At 50.0% G+C, this 18,547-nt stretch overlaps 4 protein-coding genes across 4 annotated transcripts; 3 read left to right on the forward strand and 1 right to left on the reverse strand.

Moving 5' to 3' along the window:
* Positions 1 to 510: 510 nt before the first annotated feature.
* Positions 511 to 2,652, forward strand: J7T55_008055 (L-amino-acid oxidase; the record flags this gene model as incomplete). Its single annotated transcript, XM_053131210.1, has 2 exons — positions 511 to 1,086; positions 1,156 to 2,652. 2 exons carry the CDS (start codon positions 511 to 513, stop codon positions 2,650 to 2,652), a joined length of 2,073 nt encoding a protein of 690 aa, XP_052990889.1.
* A 636-nt stretch (positions 2,653 to 3,288) lies between these two features.
* Positions 3,289 to 8,043, forward strand: J7T55_008056 (general substrate transporter; the record flags this gene model as incomplete). The annotated part of the gene is made up of 10 exons (XM_053131211.1): positions 3,289 to 3,774; positions 3,852 to 4,219; positions 4,277 to 4,469; positions 4,522 to 4,627; positions 4,686 to 5,053; positions 5,138 to 5,146; positions 5,488 to 5,552; positions 5,724 to 6,670; positions 6,775 to 6,961; positions 7,020 to 8,043. 10 exons carry the CDS (start codon positions 3,289 to 3,291, stop codon positions 8,041 to 8,043), a joined length of 3,753 nt encoding a protein of 1,250 aa, XP_052990890.1.
* Positions 8,044 to 10,893: 2,850 nt separating this feature from the next.
* J7T55_008057 (uncharacterized protein) lies at positions 10,894 to 13,200 on the reverse strand (the record flags this gene model as incomplete). Its single annotated transcript, XM_053131212.1, has 4 exons — positions 10,894 to 11,151; positions 11,612 to 11,863; positions 11,921 to 12,349; positions 12,718 to 13,200. The coding sequence occupies 4 exons, from the start codon at positions 13,198 to 13,200 to the stop codon at positions 10,894 to 10,896; spliced, it is 1,422 nt and encodes a 473-aa protein (XP_052990891.1).
* Positions 13,201 to 15,115: 1,915 nt separating this feature from the next.
* J7T55_008058 (glu asp-trna amidotransferase subunit a) lies at positions 15,116 to 17,170 on the forward strand (the record flags this gene model as incomplete). The annotated part of the gene is made up of 1 exon (XM_053131213.1): positions 15,116 to 17,170. One exon carries the CDS (start codon positions 15,116 to 15,118, stop codon positions 17,168 to 17,170), a length of 2,055 nt encoding a protein of 684 aa, XP_052990892.1.
* Positions 17,171 to 18,547: the final 1,377 nt, after the last annotated feature.

Below are 18,547 nucleotides of genomic sequence, written 5' to 3' on the forward strand. Positions count from 1 at the left end.
CTTCCTTATCTACTTGGCAGCATATTATCGATCACAGTTCTTATCTCTCTACCCGTACAAGTAGCCTGTTTGACTTATCTTGGTCATTTCAGAGTCCCTTGACTGCAGTTACATCCATTATACGGACCGGGACCCGAACGATCGATGATCTGCTTCGCCAACAGAAGGAAGAACTAAAACTCAATCGATACTGTTCGGGTGAAATTTGTGATCACCCTATCTGATAATCTTGATTAATGCTCGGGTAGTCGTAACGATGACCCACATTGACAGAATTAATAGGCTTCCTGGCAATGGCCAAGATCAGGATAAGCGATATCGGTCCTCCTAACATAAGAATGAGGCTAGAAGATGTAAAAAGTCCCAACGCCGAGCCAAGTGCTGAAAACACTGCAAGCGGGCCATGGACGCTTCTATAAGAAAGCCTGCTCCATGTAGGATGTCCAGATTCTTAATCCGAGACACGCTTAGCTCTTCCAGTCAGAGATTTATCACTCAGTAGAATCAGCTATGCATTACTCACTCGGCCTGTTGCCCATGCTTGGAGGCTTGCATTCTTTCTCAGAGGCGAAGCCGCTGTACCAGCCCTCAGTGACCTTTCTCTCACCTTCGCAGATCAGCCCAGGAAGCGCCCAGAACATCGTTGTTGAGTATGATGGCGTGGTCAATGGTGAGCTTGCGATCACCTATGAAACATGTCACGAGGCTGTTGTCGTCTCGGATGCGAAGCAGCGCATCGGCGTAACTCACGTCGGCAACCACCCCCTAGCTGCGCGTCACATCGACCACGAGGGCAGGCGCCCAAACAAGTTCGTCTGGTTGACCCCCACCGACGCTTCCGGGGGTTGCCTCCGCGCTTTTCTTGATGGTGAACTCGTTGGACAGTCTGAGAAAATACCGGTTGCCAAACTCATGGCTCGACGAAGCGTGAAGAAGTCGTTTATGGAGGTCGCAGGAGACGACAGCATGTGGTTCGATGGTGTGGCCTATTTGCAGCAGAAGGAACCTGACGGAGCCTTTGTAGCAGCGGCAAAGAACAAGTCATTTGGTATCCTCGGCGCTGGTATGTCTGGATTGATGTCATCTGTAAGTCTTTGTTATGTACCCTTTCCCCATTTGATGTCTGCTCTTATGGACTAACCCTTGCTTTGATAGTTACTATTAGACTCCGTTGGAATACATAATTGGAAGATATTGGAGTCTTCCGAGCGTCTTGGTGGTCGCTTTAGGACGGTCTACCTGAACGGTAGTTCCCCCGAGGAAGGTCAGTATCACGAGCTTGGGCCAATGCGTTTCCCGGTCGAGATCACGGACTCCGAGACAAACGAGACATTCCCATTCAATGATCAGCGCATCATTTTCCAACTGGCCGACGTTCTCAACGAGCTCAACACCGGAAACGAAGCAGTCCAAGTCAAGTTCTGGAATTGGATTCAGAACTCTCCCAACACGCCCGTCGATACTCCGTTTCGACGTCCTGATGGGACCTTTCCTGGAAAGACTGAGGTGGCAACCGACCCTGCCTACTACAACCCCACCGTCTACCACAACGCCACCGCTGCATCGGAGGCCATCGCTGCTCTGGATAAGTTCAAGGGCCTCGACACGAAACGTATCCGCATGTATGCCAGTAACATCTTCGCTGCCTACAAGCAAGCTAAGGATGATGGTATGTTCGATTACTCCGAGGTCTCCTACCTCCGAGATGTGATCAAGACCGACCTGAATACCACTGATGAGGTTACACCGTCCCATATTTATTGGCCTATGTGGGAATACGAAACTGTCTACTTTCTCGCTAGCAAGTGGGTTACTGTCCAGGGCGGTCTCAGCAGGCTTCCTGCTGCCTTCGAGCCTTTGATGAAGGACAGAATCCAGTATGGTGCTAAAGTCAACGGTTTGCGCTACAATGAGGACAATAAGAGTCTTTCTGTCTCCTGGAAACCAACCGGGGCCGATCCCTTCGAGACCTCTGAAAGCATCGAGAACTTTGACTATGTACTCAACAGTGTCCCACTCAACTTGATGAAGTTTTGGGACATGCCCCCATACTCGAGCCTTTTGAAACGTGCCATCGATCGAACCCTGTTCGGCAATGCTGTTAAAGTGGCTGTTCAGTTTAAGACTCGATTTTGGGAGCACCTCGAGCGGCCTATCCTTGGCGGTTGCACCCGTCTCACCAAACCACAACTTGGCCAGGTTTGCTACCCCTCCTGGGACTTGAACGCTACCGGTCCCGGCACGTTACTGGCTTCTTACCTCTCCGATTACGAGGCCACTGTCGCGTGTGCTATGTCGGAGCAGGAGCACCTTGCCTACATTAAACGGGCGCTCACTCAAGTCCACGGCGATGTCGTTGAAGAGAACTGGACAGGCAATTACGCACGGCACTGCTGGGAGCAGGACCAACATCATGCCGGTGCTTTTACAATGCAGATCTTCTCACAGCAAGATCTCTACCTTCCTGCTTTCTATCAAACTCAGTTCAACACTATATTCATTGGTGAAGCGGCTACTTTCACGCATACTTGGACTTTTAGTGCTCTCGAAAGTGCTCTTAGGGGAACTGTTCAGCTGCTCCTAGACATGGGTCTCGTTGATGAGGCGAAGCAGATCACTAACACTTGGATGGCGCGCTTCATTGACATATAGACTAGTGACAATGAAAATGCTAGCCGAAGGACGCTTTACGTTCTTTTTGTACTAGAGAGTGATTAAGTGTCCGTATAGTTGCATAGTGCAACCTACCGTCGGGAAGGTAAATGCCCATATAGGCGCACACAGCCCACCAGGCCTTTATCTACTTCGGGCCCAGGTGCCCTGCAGCCCTTCGAGCTGCTCCCCGCTTGATAGACGGTAGCGTCAACTTAACTTCATTTGACGTGTTCAGAGCAGCTGCTGTTGTCCTGGAACTCAACCGCATGATTGTTATCATTGCAGGGCAGGTTCAGCCGGAATTGAGCTTACCAAACGGGCATGTCAACATTTCATTCGTGTTCGAACGCAGCTTAATATCGCGTGTCCGCGAGGGGTGGCATTTGCCGACCAGCTTCCCCATGGCACTCGATATTAGTGCTGACATACCCAGTCTGCGGGGCGGAGATGTAACACAAATGTGTAGGTGTGCGTCGGATTCGAAGTGCGAGGTTACATCAACTATGTTCAGATTCCGACGCAGGGTGACCGGCGAAATCAAAACCCGTTGGTACAAGTGTGAAACACGGCCTAATGTGAGCCAATGTCTCCATTCCCGTTATTCTCGCCTTGTGATAGAGGCCACATTCAACAATGTCTGTCCAAAAGGCTACGGCCAACCGGTACAACTTTCTCATAGTTTTCCTGGTCACCTTTGGCTCATTGACGTATGGCTACAACTCGGCAATCATTGGAGCCGTGCTGGGGCTCAATTCGTTCTTCAAGTACTTTGGAATCGATCTGTACGGCCCCAACGCCGCCGAAAGCTCCCGCATCACGGGTGCCACGAATGGTATATTTGCAGCTGGTGGACTCCTGGGCTGCATCTTCATGACTTGGATGGGCGATGCCTTTGGACGCAAGGTGGCAATACAGGTGACATCGGTGTTGTGCGCCATCGCGGGCATCATCCAGGCTGCGTCGGTACACATAGCAATGTTTCTCGTCGGACGATTCCTTATGGGAGTGGGCGTGGGCATGGTCAATGTCATCACACCGCTCTACCAGAGCGAAATCTCCCCAGCTCATCTGAGAGGGCGCATGGTGGGAACACACGGTTTCATACTTTGCGTTGGATATGTGAGTGAATATTTCTTCTTGAACGCTTCGCTCGCCAGCGGTCCTCCTACGTGTAACCCGCTGATGTATTCTCCAAGGCTCTGGCTGGATGGACGGGGTTTGGATGTTTCTACCTGTCGTCGCCGGACGCACAATGGCGTTTGTGTCTCGCGCTACAGGTTGTTCCACCTCTTTGCTTGCTCATCGGGTCATTCTGGCTCCCCGAGTCTCCACGATATCTCATGGCCAAAGATCGGTACGAGGAAGGGCTCCAAGTTCTGCGCGACCTGCACCGCCTGCCTGGTGGACAGGATGATATTCTGGCACGGGAAGAATTCTACCAGATCCGCCAGCAACTTGAGCTTGAGCGAGCAGATGGATGGAGACAAGGTTGGCTGAAAGGATGGATCTTATTGTTCCAGAGAAAATCGTGCCGGAAACGCCTTTTATTCGGGTTCCTCACGCTGTAAGTCATACAGGGACGTTATCGATAGAGAAGACTGGGCTAATTACCTATTCATAGTGCTCTTGTGCAGTCTACTGGCTGCCTGGTCATTAACAACTACCAGGTCCTCTTGTATAATGGTCTGGGTCTCTATGGCTCTCTGCCTCTCCTATTATATGCAGTCTGGGATAGCTGGGCCGCGTTCATGAATTACATGAACTCCTTGTGGCTTGACAAGTTTGGGCGGGTTTCTACCATGGTCATAGGGCAGGTATGAATTTCACATTATTCCGTCTGCTGCAATCAGACTTGACAATGAATAGATTGGCGGTGCCATCTCCATCGCTGGTTTCACAGCATGTTTGGCGAGGTATGGGAACACGGATAATAAAATCGGAAACGGGTTTGGCGTATTCTTTTTATATCTTTGTGAGTACCTGTGTCTTGTTCTCTGGCCCGCGATGGTATTGACGATTTCGTATAACAGTTGTCACCTTCTTCGCTGGCTCCATGGACGCCACTTCCTACGTATATGCCAGCGAGCTCTTTCCTACTTCTATTCGCACCCAAGGCGCCGGTTTTAGCATATCTGCGCTATTTTGCATGTCACTCATCTACACCATGTGCGCACCTGTCGCCTTCACCACTATCGGCTGGAGATACTACATTATATTCATCGTGCTGCCTCTTATTGGGGCGACCATAATGCACTTTTTATATCCAGAGACAAAAGGGCTAACACTGGAGGAAATTGGAAAGAAATTTGGAGATGATGTGGCCATCGATATGTCAGCCATGAATGAAGAGGAGAGGAGGCAGCTGGACATGCGCTTGGCTAAGGATGAACTTGAAAAGGTACCAGCTTAGATTGGATTCAGGGGCTAGAAGTAGAGTGTGAAGATGAGGATGGTGTCACTGACGTGACATCACTTCCGTTAGGTCTCGTTGGTACGTTTCTTTGCACAGAGAGGTGCTGCTCGAGTGCCGGACAGAGGAAGCGAATTTGAGGAAGTTTAGAGCTATTGACCAGCCAGAAAACAAAGTCATAAAGGGTTAGTTAGCTAGCTTTCAATTCAATTCTTCATCCCGCCTTTGTACCTTCCTAGCTCAAACAACGGTTGCTACGATGAATTTCATATTCCACGCTATTTATTTTAGGGAATACAGCATCTGGTTTGATGTCAGCGGTGAAAAACGGTGGTAGCCGATAGGGACGTTTTACAAATAGGGTCGAGAGAACCGTATCAGCTGCATCTAGGTACCTCATCTAAGCATTCTCCGCTTCCGAGAATGTGAACGATGCCGTCAGCATTTTCTCAGAAGCAAACGACGCTGGGCGGCGCCAGAAGATGCTGTCAGTGCATTTAGCCAACCAACACAGTGTTTTCTAGGCTATGCTGACATGTCTGCCGCAGTGGAGTCACATTGCCGGGCGTCATGACAGTGGGATTTTTCAGCTCATCTTGCATCCCACATTCTACATCACATAATGGAAATTAGCCAAACCTCACTGACTAGATCAAAGTGGCCGTGTCAAAAGAACCCGGCCAACACACTCCCTCGTCGCCGTATCATTAAGCCGTGAAATCGGCACGATCATGTCGGGAAGCATCTCACTTTGCTCATTTTGCCGTTCCATACCCCTCAATGTCGACACTCTAGAATGGCTCCGAAAAGAGGCTAGACCAAGATCCAAACTCGGAAGCTCGCGGCCTGTGCCTCTGGACAGGAGCCGGAAGACGGAGCTCGCCGTAGGCGGGAAAGCTGTCTTCGCACTGGGAAAAGCAGAAAGGGTGCTGAGCAGTGACTGTCCATTCTGCAAGATCACGGCCACAGCGGTGCGAGACATCAAAAGGACCACAGGATGGCATGCATTAAAGGCCGATACTCCCTTACAACTTACGTGGAGTCACGAGGGCCCAAGCTCCAAGGGCGTCTTCAGGGTTAACGACAGAGATGACATTTACATCTGCTTTGTTGAAGAGAACTGCAACAGCCCATCAAAAGAAAATTCACTTACGTCCCCTGCTTGTATGATCCGCCCGGCACCGGCCCATCTTGAACCGTCTAAAATCGCAAGATGGATCGCGGAATGCGAGAGACTCCACGGGCCGGAATGCAACGTTCACACCGGCATCACCGGCCCTATCAGAGACTTCTATCGCGGGTTGGAGCTCATGCGGTTTGTTGACGTCCAGAAAAAGTGTATCGTGGAGCTCAGGGAAGTCGTGAAGTACGTGGCCTTGAGTTATGTCTGGGGCGCGGCGGCTACTCTGCGTCTCACAACAATGAACCAGCAGCGGATGCGCACTCCTGGAATACTTTGGGACTTGGAGCTTCCAAACACGATCTGGGACGCTATTGATTTGACCAGGGCATGCGGCGAGCGGTACCTCTGGGTGGACGCACTGTGCATAGTGCAAAACGATGCCGAAGACCTTGAGGCAGGAACTTACGCGATGGACTTGATCTGTAAGTCAGCGATTTTATGACAAAATATTTCTTTCAGAAATCTCTAAAGTAGCTGGATCATGGGTTGTGAGATCGTTAAGCACCTTTTTAATTGATGGGCTTAGATGAGATGTCCGTCTTCACCATGGTTGCGGCTTCTGGTTATGATGCTGGGTACGGTCTGCCTGGCTTCAGAGTTGGTACGCGTCTCGCGCCGCCGTATGTTGAAGTTGCTCCAGGAGTACGTCTAGGCGTTTTGCCTGAGGTTGACACTCTACTTGGAGACTCGTGCTATGCCACCAGAGGCTGGACGTGAGTGTACACCGTGACTTTCAACATTGACTTGCATGTGCTGAACCTATACCCACAGTCTACAAGAAGAAATGCTCTCAAAGCGCAAACTTTACTTTGTCGATGATAGGATCTTCTTCCATTGCCCCCGCATGACCCTGTCCGAAGATTGTGCTGTATCGCTCCGGCGACTGCCCTACAATTTGTTGCGCATGTTAGAGCCTTTTCGAAACTACAAGCAATTAGTCAGAGACTACAGCTGCCGAGTTCTAACAAGACAAGATGATGCTTTCCGTGCAATGTCTGGAATCATACGCCGCATCTCAGAAAACCAACGGTGGAATATTATTTCGGGAATGCCGACACTGGCGCTTGAAAACATGATGTTATTCCGACGGAAATTTCATCCCCTTTCTCGACGTTCTGATTTCCCAAGCTACTCATGGCTAGGATGGAAAGGAGAGTTAGAATTCATGGAAGGAGTTTATTTCTTTGATGGGTGGATCAAGTGGTACGTTCGAGACCCAGCGACAGGCGAAATCTTCCCGATTGAACGTCGGCCGACGTCTCCCAAATTCGACAGGCAGCTGACAGGGATTGTGGCAACGGACGACATTGCCACCCAGAAACAACCGGATTTCGGGCTTCTTCCAGGTGTTCAGATGAATCTGGGGGGTCCCTCGGAGAGGAGGGCCATGCTGCACCCCCGCCCAACCTTCTCCCTACTGCTGTTTTCTACTTTGGCCGTCTTCTTCGAGCTGGACAGCGTGGACTACGTCAAGGGCAAAGCATCTATCATCAATCCTGGCAAATGTGACTCGGGAAATGTCAATGGCTATCTTGTTGGCACAGTCACCTTGGACGGTCTCAACGAATACCCAGCCCCTCGTGATGCGGAGTTCATCTTACTGAGCAAAACAATACCTTCAAACGACGATTTGGAGTCGTTAGAGATCAGTTCACGTAAAGAGATGTATGCCGTCATGCTCATTGAGTGGGTCCACGGGATGGCTGAACGGCGAGGCATTGGTTTCATAGATGCCGTCGAGTTCAAAGATAGTATGGCCCCGGGCCCAGTTTGGAAAGAGATAGTCCTTGGCTGAGTAGTGAGCTATAGAGACTAGTTTAGCTGGATTCTGCCCATTAAATATAGACCCAAATGGGTATGAGGCCAACCAAATGGTAGTAGCTAGCATTTGTGGCTTATGATCTCTGTCAGATGCTATTGTTGCTGGGGAGCCGCTTTACAAACTTCTCAGTCCGACGTGCAAAGTCCAGTATTGAGATTTAGGACACTTTCACAAGCGAGAATATGGGGGGGACAGAAAGACTGTTGGGTTTCAATGAAGCACCAATTCTTGTTGCACTTGGAGATCTAGATACAAATGACGTATTCGTCGAAAGTTAACTCGAGTCTCGTCGTTCGAATGTGCCAGTATATTGAGTCTCGAATTAACGATGGGTAGCTGCTTGCATTTCGCTGTTTGGATTGACTGTCCATAGCTTGGACCAAGGTTGAGAAATGCAACAGCAATAATTCGAGTTGCTATCCCTATGAATGAACGCTTTGTGCGCACATCAGTGCCGCCAGGTCCACAGGCAACAGGCTGCAATTGGTCGAGGACAAGGTAGACTGTCCGTCTCCCGACCGCCATGAGTCCTTTCGCAGAAAGAACAGAAGTTCAGTCACTCACAAACCTGGCAGCTCAGTAGCCACGGCCGCTGCCTCAGTCCTGGCCGTCTTGTGCTATACTGTGAGCGTATACTTGGCGGCGGGAAAAAGGATAATTCTAAGCTAGTGGAGATGTTACCCATGAAGACGACTGTACAGAAGATAAAAACAAGCACAAGAAACAGATTCCCGCGCCCTGTGACCATATTTGAAGATGTATTCTGGACTCTGTTACAAAACGATCCAAAATGTCAAAGAAGCCTGGCATTGCCAATCTGGACTGGAATGACTCAACGAAGAAAGCCTCAGATTGATTGTTCGATCGACGTACGTAATGCCGACAAGAATTCAATTTATCTATCCTTTGCAATAAATGAGGGCTTTGTCTGTTACACCGTGGTGGCATGTAGGGTTCTGCTGGTACTTTGCGACCAACCAAACAACACTCCTTCCCCCTGGTAGTAAGATTAAAGAAACAACAAAGCCATATGGGTCATCTATGAAATGAGCATTGGAGTTCGTGGCTGTTGGCATAGGCGATAATGTTTACTCAAGATCGTGGAAGATGTGAGTTGTCGCCCGGCAGTCAGGTGCGGATGGAGGTTAGCACCAGGGAAGGGGGCTCGTGGATCGCGCTTTTGAACCACATTTTTGAGAAAACCCAATTGAATGAATGAAGGGTGGAGCTTCGTTGTATTAAATGGAAGAACAAGATCGTCATGAACGATAAAATGAAAAGTTGATGCACTTCTTTCATTGTGATGACAAGAATTGGTTTCTCAACGTGCGGTATCTCTACTGAATATATATGTTTCAGTGCTCGTGGAGCACCCTGCGTTGAAGTTCAGCGAAGTTCCAACTGAGAAGATAATGAAATGTGATCAAACGAGATCCCTCCGCTCTTAAAGTTGCAGGCATGCGTAATCTCGCGACGCCTTTGCCTGGTACATTGCACACCTCACTCCAGACAAGCCGAAACTTATGGTGTACGGGCATCAAGGGACTGGAAAATTTTCAGGTCTATGAACAAACTGTGTTTGAATATTATGGGTATGATGTCATTGCACCTTGGTTCAATACCCGACGAATCCGCATGAATATTTCATTGCGAAACCACTAGTGGGAAGGAGAGATAGAGGTAGCAGCCCTCCAAGACGTTCTCAGGGCCGGGTTATCCAGGCATCGAATCAACAAGACGCATTCAGCACTGAAAAGCTTTCCTGCTTACGCAAGCTCGAATTGGTCATGCGATCGAATATCGCGTGTTGTGGGTGAGATCGGCATTGATGGCAGTCAAGGAATATGCTTCCATAGTTCCGGTACATTGGGCGAATCTGCTTCCTGGGCCCCTAGTTAACCTAAAAACATAACTTTACCGATTTTCTTCCCTTTTCTTACACTGTCGTTTCCATTCCGACTCCGAATCACGGCAGTGTTGTTTCTACGAGAGCCGACACAAGAGCAAACCAAGGTCGTCTTGCGCCGATGCAGCTTTTTCCGAAGCTAGTTCCCCAGAAAAGTATCGATGTGAAATTACGATTGGCGCCGATAGAATGAGTCTCACCGCCGTGAGTACCCCTCTCAAGCTCCTGCCTCTAAGGCCCTTCTTCCAGCGACTAGACATCTATTAGAACCAGCGGTTGGGGGAACTCCAATGAGGCTAAGAAAGGCAACAGTCAAGCATCATCCTCTTCGTACTCGCCGTCTTCCTCCCGCCGGCTGCAGTCTTGATCGCCAGAGGATGCGGAGCACACTTCTGCCTCAACATACTTCTCACTCTTCTGGGGTGGCTGCCCGGCCTGCTGCACGCGTGGTATGTCGTTGCCAGGCAGGACAGGATCGAGAGAATGCGGAGGTATGAGAATTATTACAATATGCAACGACGGCGGCCTGCCTATCGTTGAGCACGGTGAAAGTGGTTCCTGCAGGGTTATGAATAGCTTTCAAAGTCGGTGTTTAGGATCAATATAAGTTATACGGTACATTACCAGGAACCTATTTGCAGTAACTCTCTTTGAAATGATAGTCCCTGGACGAGGCTCACAACTTTTGATAAGCCAGGAAACAAAGGTACAAAGATTTGCTTGACCAGTTATCCATGGACTTCTGCAACCCGTGTTTGCGAACACTTCACATGAATTAATGATTCAATAATGTCCTTGAGTGAGAGCCTTTTTAGGATTGTTTTTTCTTGTTCGCTTTTCGATTTGATTACGGAATAGATACTGACGGCATCCTATCAGTAATTGATACTATCGATACTCAGAAGACCGTTCTTTATTCAAAAGCTCTGTATCCTCGTATGTATCTGCTGGGCTAATGGCGACTTCAGCGGTAGCGGTACTTCGTTTGTTTGTTTCCGTTCTCCTGCTCCAGGTGCTGATAATCCCGCAGCTGAGCCAGCAAGCTCGAACCAAAGGTCTATTCCTATTATCCGTGGCAGCCTCTTATCCCTCTCCATAAGCGGCGCACTCATTACATCGGGCTCAACTTTTGCATCATGAATGATTGGTGCGTATTTACTCAAGACCCCGCGGGACTATGGAGATTTTTTCTAATGATTCTAGCGTGTATCGTCTTGGTCATAAGCTTGTGCTTGAGAATATCATTGTCGTCATACATCGCTTTTCTTCCACGACCAGTTCAAAGCTCTCTTCTTATACCGGCTGGGAATTCCTCTGTAGATATGTGATTTCAGCGCAACGTGCACATAGTTCATTTCATTACTGTGTTTTGTAATTTTTATAAGCTTTCAGGATACATTTGAAGCAACAGTAAAGTACCCGGGCTCCGAAATTGAGCCTAAATTGATTGCTATGCCTAGATTGAACTTCACCGTGATATGCCGCGGGTGTCTCTCCTCAAATCAAAAGCGCACACATGTTTAGTTCTGACATGGCAGCTGCGCAATCTATAGAGCTCGTTTTCTGTTTGCTCCAACACTTCCTCAATATTTTCAGCACTGCTGCGCTGTTGCCAAATCTGCCCGAGTCACGTACCAGTTCAGTGAGTAGGTCCTCGAAGAAGGACTGAGCGCCACCGCTGGACATACTACCAATCACACATATTGCCCACACTAAACCCCTCGACGAGCAAGGGCCGCTCTGAATCGCTGTGATGCCCCTAGCTACGGCATCCTCGATCTCTGGCAAGGTCGGAATTGGCCCCGATACGACGATGTGGAGCAACACCAGGGCAGCAAGAGCAAAGACTCGCGACACCCAGCGAACCTGCGGATTCGATTCCATGACCTGACGGGAGAACGCTTGGTCAGTGGCAGATTTCTAATGGAGCCATGGTTCCTTTACCTCGGTCGTTGCGTCTATGCGCTTTATACCGTTCTCCAAATACACTTCCATCTCGTGAGCCCTGCTTGCTAATTCCCGCACGCTCAATGAACCTTTGCTCCTACTTTCGTCTTTCCATTGTTTCAATGAAGCTATGTCGCCAATCACAGCGAGAATCCAACTCTGGCAGCCCATAAGATTTGCTGTGTCTAGTCCGTCAACGCCGAGCCAGCACTTGTATGGCAGCTGCGGCGCTCTGCCAGTGGAAATGCAGGCGAGGATGTCAAACCAGAGCACGTTTACCACCAGGAACTCTAGGCCCTGGCGGACATGAAGTGCATCTGATACACAGCCGCTATCGTTGAAAACGTCTGTAGGAGTCCTTGAGCCTATGACGGATGTGACCGCGCTTAAATGTGGCTGCCAGTCATGCCCACCGCCCCTCAGGACCTGTCGACATCAAACTTAGATGTGCATCATGTATAATCGAAAGAAGTCCTACTGACCTCAAAGCTAATCAAGAATAAGCTGCACGCTAGAAACTCCATCAGTTTAAAATCATCTTCAAGGAGCTTGTAGGCGCATTGTTCCCTTAGAAATCCACAGAGTTCTTGCAAGGCTCTGGAATGATGGTCAACTGCTTTTTGGTTCACAGAAAATTTCTCCCCAGATTCGCCGCATGATGCACTTTTGTGAAGTGCAGCAAGGCTCAGAGTAGCGTGGTACAGAGGCCCATGCCCCATCAACAACGTTAGAAGCCAGCCACGATTGCCCAAGCGAGAGTGGGATAAATGGTACGGAAACTGCCAAGGAAACACCCTGTCCAGATAGTGCATCAGCAAGAGAGCCTCTTCAGGACTAAGCCTGGCTGTCTCGGTGCGGCCGAGCCGGCACGTTACATTGTCTGTAACGGCACAGTTGGATGAATTCTGCTGCTCGGACTCTACACCCTTTGGCACGGGGGCCGAGAGATCGATTGTACTTGTGTGAGGTCGTTCCGACGGTCCATCGCGAGGAGTATCCGAGACCGGCACTTGATGTGGCCCCTCAGATTGCAAATTGTCGTCGGGGCGAGCTCGAGCCTGTAACCTTCTTACGCGGCGAAAGTTCTCCTTGACCGCAATCTTGATGCGTGACCGTTCTTGTTCTTCTGGCGAGCCACCATTCATCCACGCAGGCTTCGGCCCGTAACCGTGGCATGGAATGCGCCTGTCGATGCATTCTTTGCAAAGCGGGGCTCTCAGATCACATTTGCGGTGCCGGATCTGGCAAGTCCAGCAACCGCGCGCTCTCGTCTTCATAGGTCTGACAATTGGTCTGGGAGTATTCGTATCCAGGGGTGTCTGACAATCAATCCGGACAGTTTTCGTAGAGGATCTAATATGGCACACATGAAAATCTCGTGTGCTTGACACGACGACTAGCGTAGGCAGCTTAAGAAGTGGAGACTGCCACAAGTGTGGAGGGAATGGAATGTCGAGCCTCCAGCGTGCCGCAGGTGGCTTAGCGTCAGGGATCAATACCTCGCGTAGCCCTGGTCAAGTATACCCATGACTATTCGGCACGACGTTCCATCTTCAAATGGTAATGCAAAGATATCATTGTTTGAGAACAATATTTCAAGTTGCTGCATACACTCTCTCCGACACAGTCAGGCCAGATCTACTAGAGAGAGATCTTGCCCTGGCTATGAAGAATTGTAGCAACCTGGGGCAGTTTGTCACAAGCCATAGCTCGGTCCGTTTTTGGACCAGACCCACTTCAGGAACGATTGTCATGGCCCTTCCAATCAAGCACGATAAGCTTGTGAAGGATGAGGAGTTTTAATTGAGTGTTCTCAAGGAGATGGGGCTTTTAGTGACGCCAGGGTCAACCTGCCCGGAGGTGGGAAGGACTTCAGGACTTCCTACAAGACAGAAGTCCTGATCCCTACTACCACGAGGATATCAATCCGTAGGGCTAGTCATATAGCTTTCAAGCTGCCTTCAAGTCTTTCGGTTGTGGGCTCTACCATAGGTTAAACAAAATTAAGTGCCTGGCATTTCCAAGTAATGCACAGGACGGACATAAGTGCTGTGCCTCTGCGAAACCCAACGATTGAAGGCAGTGGTCCCACAAACAGGCTTCTTCTTTATCACTCATGGTAAGCTACCCTACTATGGCTGAATGCACTCCAGAAAGCCCTCCTGTTCGATTAGGCACCTGACCATGTCGAGGTACCTTTTTCTCTCCGTGGTTGTTTGTGGGGAGACTGGCTTTTGCGAAATAAAACCTGTTCTGCAACCAATTCATCTACGACACTCCCACCGACCGGAATTTGTTCTTCTGCCGATTGTGATGAACCGCGATTGATATGTATTCAATGTTTGGTCTCAAAGCAAACTTGATTGATGATGTCCAGGCTGGGGTTAAACGCTGAGTCGAATTCAAGTTTGACGTCCGTCGTGTCGCTGCCAAAGGCCTTTCGTTGGTTGTTTCATTGTGGTGCACCATGATCAAGTAGTCAGTCGCGGCCAACAATGAGGCGAAAATAATGAAGAGCACCCCGTCTGTGCTCAAGTCCGAATATCCCGCAATGAGTCCTCTTAGGCGACTGTTGCCCTGGTGTTTGGTGTACAGAAGAGCAAGCTTTGGAGTCCGGAGTCATAGCGATTCCGACAAATCATATTCATTGTCTTCGTAGCCACATATCTAGGGCACTCAGACACTGTGAGCTTTCGAGGATATTTCATCTCTATAGGTTTCGTCCTGGAAGAGAGATGCGTTTGCAAGCGGCGTTTCTTGAATCCAGGAGTTGAAGGACGGTCATCTCGTTTTATCAAATTTCATTTTCGAACACAATTCACTGTATTTGATTCATGAATTTCTTTTGACGAGGACCATGACAGGGACACACGTTTCGTCACCCAATCGACACCGGGTTTCGGCTCGACCTTCCGCTCTGCCGTGCCTATAGCCCTACAGCAAGGGCACCCCAAACTGGGAAGGAAGGTCGAGCCGGCTCTACTTATCGCACACTATAGACTGGAAATGGACCACCATGATAGAGAATCGGTTCGCACATGAGTGTACACATTCTACCATATCTATATAAAGATGAGCAACATAACCCTTTGAAGGTCTCCTATATTCTGTTCATCAATTACTATTTCCTGCAATTTGAGATTCTCTTTTACCACTCAGAACCCCCCCCCCCCCCTTTCGCCTGAATAAAACATGGCGACCTCAGCAAAACTCAATCTGGTGGAGGCCAGCATCGCTGATCTTCAGAAGGCCCTGACGATGAGAGCAATATCTAGCGTTGAGCTTGTTTCCCTCTATTTACGTCGAATCGGTCGATATGACTGCCGTGGTCCCCGGCTTAACTCTGTCGTTGTTCTCAATCCACGCGTTTTTGAGGAAGCACAGGCGTCCGACGATTACCGCGCGCTCGGAAACAAACCACGGCCATTAGAAGGCATCCCTTTTACCGTCAAGGACAGTTTCCGAGTCAAGGGTCTCACAGTGGCAGCTGGATCCCCCGCCTTTGCGGACCTCATCTCGTCATCAGATGCAACGATCGTGGCGTTACTGCGTGCCGCCGGCGGGATAGTCTTAGGAAAGACAAATATGCCTCCCATGGCCGATGGTGGCAGTCAACGTGGGCTGTACGGGAGATCCGAAAGCCCTTATAATCCCACCTATATGAGCACAGCTTATGCATCCGGCTCCTCGAATGGCTGCGGAGTCGCTACAGCAGCTAATCTCGCTTCGTTCGGTTTTGCAGGCGAATCAGTCTCGTCCGGTCGCTCTCCAGCATCCAACAACGCGCTTGTTGCTTACACTTCGTCGCGTAGCATGATCCCAATCAGAGGACAATGGCCGCTCTACCCGACCTGCGATCTGGTTGTCCCCCACACAAAGTCGATGGGAGATTTGTTTGATGTCCTAAATGTAGTAGTTGCGGACGATCCCAAGGGGGTGGAACAGGACTTTTGGCGCTCACAAGAATGGTTACGTCTCCCGCTGGCTTCACACATACGGCCCAAAGATTACCACGCGTTGGCAAATCCCGATGCGCTCAGAGGGAAACGTATCGCCGTGCCCAGATGCTTCATCGGAAAACCGAGCATTGCTCCATTGCATGAGTGCTCAGCAGGAGTAAGGTCACTCTGGGATCGTGCCCGATCTGACCTGGAATCGTTGGGAGCCGTCATTGTCGAGACGGACTTTCCTCTGCTTGAAAAATATTCAAGACAGGACTTTCCTGGCCAGAGCGTAAATGTACCCGGGCTGACAAAAGAATGGGCCACCCTGGAGCGTTGTCATCTGATCGCCTTTAGCTGGGACGAGTTCCTGCGCACCAACGGAGACGAAAAATACCCGAGTCTCATAGCCGCCGATCCAAGCAAAATCCACCCCCACGTTGCTCCCATGGACGATCCAACTCAGTTCACCGAGACGCAGAATCACGTTCGCTACGAGGACATGTTCGAGGTTGTGCGTAGACGCCGAGGCGGCCTTACCGATCTACCTGGCTGTCGAGAGGCGCTTCTGGCCCTTGAAACAATGCGACAGAAAGACTTTGAAGGCTGGATGGATGAGCACGACTACCACGCTGTGGTCTTTCCGACTCATGGTGATGTTGCCCTGGCAGATGCTGATGAGAACTATGACTCGATGCTTCACGCGCTGCGAGACGGTGTCAAGTATGCTAATGGTGGGCGAGCCCTGAAACACCTCGGAATTCCGTGTATCACGGTCCCAATGGGAACTCTTGAGCAGAAGAGAATGCCAGTGGGCATTTCCTTTTGTGGCAGGGCTTACCAAGATTCGGACTTGCTTGCGTATGCTTTTGCCTACGAGTCTCTCACACAACGACGAGATAGTCCGCCATTGGCTCCACCGTTGCCTTCAGATGAAATATCCCTGATCCAGCCTGACTCTTCAACGCCATTCACCGTCAAACCAGTTTTGAAAGTTGAGTCAATCGAGGTTGCTAAAGAGGATGCTGGGTCAGATTATGAGTGTCGCTTGGTCAGTGCGAGTGGCACACTGACCTCTTCAAGTACTGCGCCAATTGAGCTGTCTTTGGATATTTTTACAAATGGGGATGTGTCTTGTCCGGTGACGTGGGAGGGACGCCGGTGGACATGGTCAGGCCGTTTAAGCCAGCCAAAGATTGCCGAAAGATATCCGACCCTTACAACTGTGCCCAGGGATCAATTCATGCTTATGTTCATTGGGAAGGCAGGAAATAAAAGGGCGTCAGGCTTGATGCACTTGGTTTGAAAAAAAATACTTCTAAGATAGATTGAAAATTCGAACGCGATCTGATGTATCGAATGTTGTTTATTCAACTAGTGGATTTAGCGATTACGGAGGTGATTTGTGCAAACCGCCGTTGTTTCACACATTATATAATCTAGGAGTTACGAAGGGGGCGGCAAAACCCCAAACGCTTTGACGACACCGTCTCCAAATGCTTCTTTTGCTCGTTTCAAAAACGTCATTCCCCGTGATTGTTTTTCCTCGTACGCATTCACGATTGCGAGAATCGTTTGGTAGTAGCTTTTTGTTGGTTACTATTAACATCACCCTTCTCTTGTGGTCTAATTCGGCCAGGCAGGCATGCACGCGCGGTTGTGTCTCCTTGCATCATCCTATCTTTTTGACTGTAGCAGCAAATACCGGACGCTGCTAGTAGTTTCGTGGGTGTTCAGGCCTTTGGGACCGTTGCTCCAGAAGAGGTCGAAGCCGGTCGGGAGAGACTGCCGACCCATCACGAAGAAGGTATCGCAACGTTGAAGACATTGCCAAAATGTTCACCCCTCTTTCAAGTATGAACGCCTGGTGGTGGTCCATCCTCGAGAACCATGTCTACGCCCTCCCGCCTTACCTATCTCGCAAGCGCACGAAGCCGATGCAAGTCCTCTGCGTCGGGCCACCCCGCTCCGGCACGGAATCTCTCCAGCAAGCGCTCCTCATGCTGGGCTACGAGCACACCTACCACGGCTGGGACATTGTCTACGAGGACCCTCCCATCCCGGCGCCGGGCTGGGTCAAGCTTGCCCGTAAGAAATGGTTTGGGGCGGATAATCCGAGACCGAACTCCGGGGACGTGACTATCTCGGCGGAGGAGTTTGACGAGCTAATCGGACACTGCGTGGCGGTCACGGACGCGGCGGCGAGCTGTTTTGCGCCGGAGCTGGTAAGGGCGTATCCCGAAGCCAAGGTGGTGTTAAATATAAGGCGGGACCTGGATAAGTGGCATGAGAGCGCAGTAAAGACGCTGGTGCATGTAAATGAGAGCTGGAGCTTTTGGGTGGCGAGTCTATTAGATCGAGAGGCGTTTTGGGCGTGGCATGTTTATGAGCGGTTTTTGTGGGCGTTGTTTTTTCGGGCGCCGGATGGGGATATGGCAGGGGCTATAAAGAGGAATGGGAAGTGGATTTACCGAGGTGAGTCTCTTCCTTTCCCATTCTTTCTTTCTGGTTCTCGCGCGATGTCTAGACTGCGGAACTGGTGCAAGTTGGAGATGGTTGGTGAGATTGAGACGCAAGCTGATGACGACAGAACATTGCGATATGATCCGTGGTATGGTGCCTCCCGAGAGACTGCTTGAGTGGTCTATTGACGACGGCTGGGAGCCGCTTTGCAAGTTTTTGG

This window comes from Diaporthe amygdali, assembly GCF_026229845.1.
Source record: "Diaporthe amygdali strain CAA958 chromosome Unknown NODE_25_length_736740_cov_64_583793, whole genome shotgun sequence".
Taxonomy (NCBI): domain Eukaryota; kingdom Fungi; phylum Ascomycota; class Sordariomycetes; order Diaporthales; family Diaporthaceae; genus Diaporthe; species Diaporthe amygdali.